Source organism: Charadrius vociferus, unplaced genomic scaffold (genome assembly GCF_000708025.1).
Source record: "Charadrius vociferus isolate BGI_N301 unplaced genomic scaffold, ASM70802v2 scaffold356, whole genome shotgun sequence".
Taxonomy (NCBI): Eukaryota; Metazoa; Chordata; class Aves; order Charadriiformes; family Charadriidae; genus Charadrius; species Charadrius vociferus.
The window spans coordinates 1939811-1946474 of record NW_009648717.1 but is presented as its reverse complement, the minus strand read 5'-3'; the positions used below and the strand labels follow the sequence as shown (position 1 = coordinate 1946474).

Below are 6664 nucleotides of genomic sequence, written 5' to 3'. Positions count from 1 at the left end.
CTGTAGCTCTCTAAGGCAGGTCAGAGAACGAAGAAACACTACTTCGAGGCAGCATTAATTTGAATACCATCATCCAACCCACCATTGAGAAGAGAGAATCCTCCCTTCTCCTGACCTTGACCACTCCTCCAGCCCCACAGACCAATTTCCAGTCTCCTAAGAAGGGAATGACAATGCAGCAAAGACGCCTGTTCTCAACTCTGACAAACCCAATCAGGTCTCTCTTCAGAACCAGGTTCACCATTTACAACAAAAGCACGCACTAACCCCCAGTAAAAATCTGTGTTCTTTACAGACATAACCAAGAAGCTGTAGTAAATTAAGACAGTAATAATGTTTTAGTTAGCCAATACATACCAATTCTAAAACAAGCAACGCCCACTTCAAATCTAGGAAAACTGGCAAGCTGGTCACATCCCAGCTGTGAAACCTAGAGGCCAAATCTAATGCAGACCAATGATGCTCATCAATTCAAAACTATCGAATGTATTTTTGATACACAAGGTATTTTATTACTAGGTAACATAAAAATTTAACTCATAATATTTGTTTGTTTTAAAAAGCCAAATTTTTAAGTCTAAGCTTAACATCATTGTTCAGCGTGACTAATGTAAAACGCATGTTACTTATGACAATTTCCAAGCACAAAACACCGCTAGATTGTGACAAGTGTAGGAAATGAGCATACCATACCTGATAGTAATCTCTGCTTCGTCCCACTGGACCTTGGCAGATGTACTGCCTTCCTTCACTACTCCAAGCAAGGTGGCATGACGTCCAGTTTGCTTGTGTACACATCGACCTCCAACTCTAAGACCAGCATCAACTCCACCAATTACTGCTAGAACAGGCCACACTTCCACACAGAGCATCTTCAACTGCAGTTCTGAGAGGTCAGCCAGACCATGCCTACTGTGTTTGCTCTTCTCCTCCTCTTTATTTTCTTTCTCCTCTCTCACCTCATTCTCTTCTCGACTTTGAATTGAGCGACTTTTCTTCAGCTTTTGGCCTGCTTCTTTAAGACATGTTTTGATTTTATTCAGTCTTTCCATCATTTTTTTATTGATGCAGTGTGTCCAACGGTCTGTGCGATGAAGGATACGAATGAGTTGGATAGTGGCTTCTGCCAGCACTGTAGCAACAGGACTACAGATGGGGTCACCAGGTAGCAAATCTCTTGGTGTACCACGCATCTGCATATCACAGATTTTCACCTAAATGTTTAAAGAAAACAGCTTATAAGTTATCTTCTCAACATACCTGAAGAAGCTCATTTTATAAACACAGTCCTGCTGAATAGAAAAAAATTACTTGCATTGTCATTTTTGCTTGGGATCCCCAGGAAATCCACCTTAACGTTTATCAAAACCTGCATCCCTTCAAACTCAAGGATGCTGAAATTAAAACAGTTCATGGTTTCTCACATAAGACTACCTGGAATTCCTAATACTACATTCTCCTTAGTTTCTGGGGAATGCAATTCTGTGTGTAGAACACTGTCTGTAAAAGAATTCTAAATAATAAAATATATTGTACAATCTATTGTAAATTTAAAATGTAAGAATTTATGAAAAGTCTACCTAGTGTGCAAGTAATGTAGTACTATGTATGTCATAAACCAAAATGAATAATCAGTGACGTTCTTAGCACTTGTTTAATACCACCTCCAGCCCCCAGAAAACCCAACATCCATAACACAGACACAGAGGAGAACAGAAGGGAAAGGATAAACGTATGACCTATCGCTGAGGGTTAACCCTGGTAAGGCAGCTAAGTCCCACACAGCCACTTGATCACTCCCCTCCAGCAGAATGGGGAAGAGAATCAGAAGGGCAAAAGTAAGAAAATTCATGGGAAAAAAAAGACAAAATAAAACAAAACTAAGAAAAACAAATGATGCAAAATGCAATCCCTTACCACCAGCTGACTGATGCCCAGACAATCCCCAAGCAACAGAACCCACTGGCAAGCCTCCCTGCAGTTTTATTGCTGCACGTGATGTTACGTCGCATGGAATACCCCTTTCATCACTTTAAGTGAGTGACCGGCTGCATTTCCTCCCAGCCTCTTGCCCACGCCCAACCTACTTGTTGGGAGGGATGGAGCGAGAAACCGAGGAAGCCTTGATGCTGTGTAAATGCTGTTCAGCAATAGCTAAAACACCGTGCATTATCAACACTGTTTTGGTTATAAATCCAAAACATAGCACCACAAGGGCTGTTATGAAGAATATTGACTTTATCCCACCCAAACCCAGTACATCTATGCAGATGAACATTTAAGTTACCTTTTCTCCTGGATTACTGCTATAGAACATAACACAAGGGTATAATTCTGCCGCATCCACATCTTCAAAAGCTAGTTTTGGCTCCTAGTTAAAAAACAAAACCAAACCCCCAAACTTAGAACACATTAACAAGCAAAAATATGAAACATGACAAAGTTATACCTGTATTACAATTCTTGTAAGTACTGAAACGGTCATGTGTCTTAACTATCATGCTTAGCTTTACATAAAATATCCATGGCAAATTACTGTTGCAAAAAAAACCAACCCAACACAACCCACCAAAAAAACCCAACAATTGATGTTAAATACCTCTCCATTTTTACCAAAGGAAATAGTTCTTGCTTCCATATCTAATACACACGTGATGAAATCTCCTTGGGTAAAGCTGGACAGAGTCAAAGTTTGTTCTCCATTGTGATAAAGGTTACCACTATAGGCTCTATATAGCCACATATCTGAGGTAGTGCGATGGTTAAAATCATGTACTGGCCATCGGGAAACTCCTACACATGTGCCTTCATTGCCTCGATTCTCCTTCACAATGTAGAACTAGCAGGCAAAACAAAACAAACAAACAAACAAGGCAAAAAGTCAAGAATATACATTTTAATACAGTAAAGCAATGAAAATTTACCTTACTCATATTTATGTATACTTTTAACTGTTTCACTCAGATGCTTTTAACAAATAAAAAATAATAAGCTAAAATCATGCGCTACCTCTAAAATCACATCTTGGTGTATAAGGTCAGTCATTAACAAGTCATTTAAACTTAACCTACAAGTAATTAAGAAATCCGTATGTAAGTACATAAAGAAGTTGTGCTTTTTCCAGGCTCAAAACGTACACACCCCGAAGTTGGGTTACAAGTGCTAAAAGTAACATTACAGAAATAAATAAGTTTGACTCCTCACGTTCACAGTGGGTGACTTACACAGATTAAAATAAAAAAAAGAAGTAAAAGTGTTATGCTCAAAGAGGGTACTAACAAGGACTACAACTATGTATGTATCTATATTCCCCCAAAAAATCACTCTAGATGATGTATTAAAAGCTGGTCTTGCCAGTCAGACAGACTGATGTGTATTTTGCAAGAAAACAAAATGTTTCGCGAAGTGTTTTTCTAAAGAAAAAATTCAAAATCTACATATTTCAGTAGGTAACTCTTGCAAGCCAATGCACATTTATGCTGACTATGGATCTTGGGGACAAATATCATCACCTCTACAAATATGCAACACATATTCACAGTCTCCAATCTGTGTACTGAAATACCCAAATGGCAGTCCTCAAAAGCAGCCATAAACTCTTCACTTTGGATTGAGAGTCATAGAATCATTCAGGTTGGAAAAGACCCATTGAGTACAACCATAAATCGAACACTGCCAAAATGCCATTTACTTCAGAATGTTGTCATAAGGAAAAAAAACACAGGCAGCTGTTGTTTATAAATCATAGTATATTTCCAAAATAAAGTAAGAGAAGTTAAGAAATAGACTTTTATGCAACCTACCTTCCACTGGTAACACCCAGAAGTAACTCCAGTGGATGCTAAGCCATATCCTTTACCTCCACTTCCATGAGTTAGAATCTGCCCATTCTCCACGATGCAGCACTGAGCTTTCTCAGGATCAAAGGACACTTCCTGTATGGGAAGATTCTCATCTTCATCTTCAGACTCTCCTTGCTTCTATCAGAAATAGGACAAAATACCTGTGGTAAATGTAACTCAGTTGCATTCAGTCAAGAGAGAAAGTAAAAGCATCATTACCTGTAGCTTCATTTCTTGTTCTTTCTCCTTTATTTGAATCGCATGTTTAGCCTGGGCTATTGGAGTCTCCCACATGCAGTCAGACAGAAGTGAGAATAATCGTTCAACCACCTGGTGTATTAGAATATAATTCAGATCGTTTTGAATCCAAGATGAGGACAACTAATAATATTATATTGGTTTACATTGCTTTGTAGGTATAAATGTCAAAATATTTATTGCTCTTAGATAAGCAGATATCTACACTGATCCTCACTTGATTTGGATTCTGAACAAACCTATGAAACATTTAAAAGTTTAATGAGACTTTTTGAAGAAACAGGTGTAAAAGTTTTTAACAAAATATAAAGACCTGAGCCATCTGATCGTCCTCAACACCAGATTCACAAGCAGGTAATACAGCTTCCAGTACATGAAGTGCAAGAAGTCTAGTCCTCAAATTGCCAACCAAGGGAACTCCTAAAGATGGAACAGTACGTTATTAATCTGAAAGTGACTCCTGCATCAGGCACGCACCTATGATGCCAGCTGCATGCCACCAGGGCACAATTCTCCAAAGTGTAACTTGTGTACTTCCACTAAAGTTAGTTTCAGTTGTTTACTATGTAACACATGTTTTAACAAGACCTATTTTTAGGAACTGAACTACAGAAATGCAAGCAATCGTTGAGCACATTTGGAAAAGATCATACCTGAGCAACACTTCTGAGAAGCAATGTTAAGCAGTACTTCTGTCCACTTTGGAGATGCCATTTTTGACTGAATTGCTTTTGAAGACACAACTCTACGTAGGAAAACAAGAAAGTCTCCCAAGTGCAATTCTGCTGCATGTTGCTTTCGGAGGGCAGCTAGGAAGTTAAATTAAAGGTTTTTATTTACAACCTTATTAGCAGTCCTTCTTACCTGCAACAAACTGTTCTGTAAGTAAAAATACAATGATCAGTTATTACATGATGGATGGCTGATAAGTGCCCATCGAGCTGCTCTCTCACTTCTGCTCCTCAGCAAGACAGAGGCGGAAAATAACATGCAAAGTTTATGGGTCAAGGTAAGAGTAGTGAGCTCGCTTACCAATTACCATCACAGGCGAAACACACTCAACTTGGGGAAGATTAATTTAATTTATTGCCAATGAAAAATAGATTATGATAGTGAGAAACAAAGATAAAATTAAAACACCTTATTTGCAGTTTGAAACTCAGATAATTACATTTCTATGACTGCATTTATAAAAACCACTATTACCAATAACTAATTTTTTGAGGAAAACAGTATTCTCCTCCTAATTCCAAACCAGGTGGAGTAATTCTTATTCTCAGCCTGCTCCTACCTTTAAATTGATTTATGTATCAAGCCTATATAAATCCGAACTGAGCACAAAATTACTTGATGACTTTAGTTAATCTCATTTACAGAGTTAAGAATGGCCCAACAATAATCAATACAGTAGAGTGGGTAAGGGCCCCAGCATTCAGTGGTTTCTTTTATTAAGCTTTCTGGTATTTCAAAATTGTAACAGAAATGATGCAAGATAATTACCTCTGAAGTCTCTCTTCTCATTATCCCCATTTGAATCTGCCTTTTTTGATTCTACTTCATCTTCCTCACCTTCCCCTTCTCCAAAGGAAGCCATAAGCATCACACCAGCCTGTGATAACAAGTTCTTCAGCTGACTGCATAATAAATCCAGCAAAGACTGGACCACCTTTGGGCTCAGTTTGTCAGCATAGGTTCTATACACACACACACACAAAAGAAAACGTAAGAGTATTTGAGAGCTGATCCGAGGAACATAACATAAAAGACACAACTATAAACTCAGTGCAAGTGACACTGGGCCTAACGCAGCACTCATTCTAATTCATTCTGTTGCAGCAGGTTACTTTTCCTCATCCTCCACCACATGCTTGGCAAATTATTCTTATTTGAACCCTATTTTTAAGACACTTTAAAACTGCCCAATCTTTGGAATCAAAGGATAAGTTTCCAGTCCTTCCTAGGGGAAAAAGAACAAGTTAGTCAATTAAATATAATCCCGCTGCAACTTCTAAAGTTGGCACGTCTGTTGGTTTGGGGGTATTTTTTGGTGTGGGGTTACTGGGTTTTTTGATTGGTTGGTTGGGGGGTTTTTTGTTTGTTTGTTTGTTTTTTGCTTGTTTTTTTACAGAACTAATTTGGCAGGTAAATGCAATGTGTTGTACAAACACCGAAACGAAGAAGCATGCACTGAATATTAAATAACACTCTTGCTCTAAATAGAAAATACTTTCTCCACTGTTTTTGTCTTTACTGGGTTGAACTAAATATTTAAGTGTTGATAGGATTTTAGATGCTATTCCCTGGTCTAGCAGAGGCCAGTATTTCTCAGAAAATTACTTTATATTCTGAAAAAAAAAGCACAGTGTACTGCTCAGAATAACTCCTATCACATTATTGGTATCACTTTTACACAACAACAGAAAGCCTCATCATATCAACTGAACAAATCTAGATACAAAGCCAAATTAGAAAAATGGGGAATACTAGAATACAATATTTAGAGACCATAAAGTTCTAACTATTCTGGTCCAAACTCCTTATCTACAATTTAAAAATATTTATCA

At 37.9% G+C, this 6664-nt stretch overlaps 1 protein-coding gene across 1 annotated transcript in view; it reads right to left on the bottom strand.

Annotated features, from left to right (window-relative positions):
• The window catches only part of HERC1 (HECT and RLD domain containing E3 ubiquitin protein ligase family member 1), an 86573-nt gene that overhangs the window by 41580 nt on the left and 38329 nt on the right, over window positions 1–6664 (bottom strand). The window contains exons 29-36 of the mRNA XM_009886687.1: window positions 5601–5794; window positions 4754–4909; window positions 4414–4520; window positions 4062–4172; window positions 3804–3980; window positions 2600–2839; window positions 2288–2371; window positions 694–1214 (exon numbers count right to left, since the gene is read on the bottom strand). Of these exons, the coding sequence (XP_009884989.1) occupies window positions 694–1214; window positions 2288–2371; window positions 2600–2839; window positions 3804–3980; window positions 4062–4172; window positions 4414–4520; window positions 4754–4909; window positions 5601–5794 (1590 nt within the window). The remainder of the gene's footprint in view (window positions 1–693; window positions 1215–2287; window positions 2372–2599; window positions 2840–3803; window positions 3981–4061; window positions 4173–4413; window positions 4521–4753; window positions 4910–5600; window positions 5795–6664) is intronic.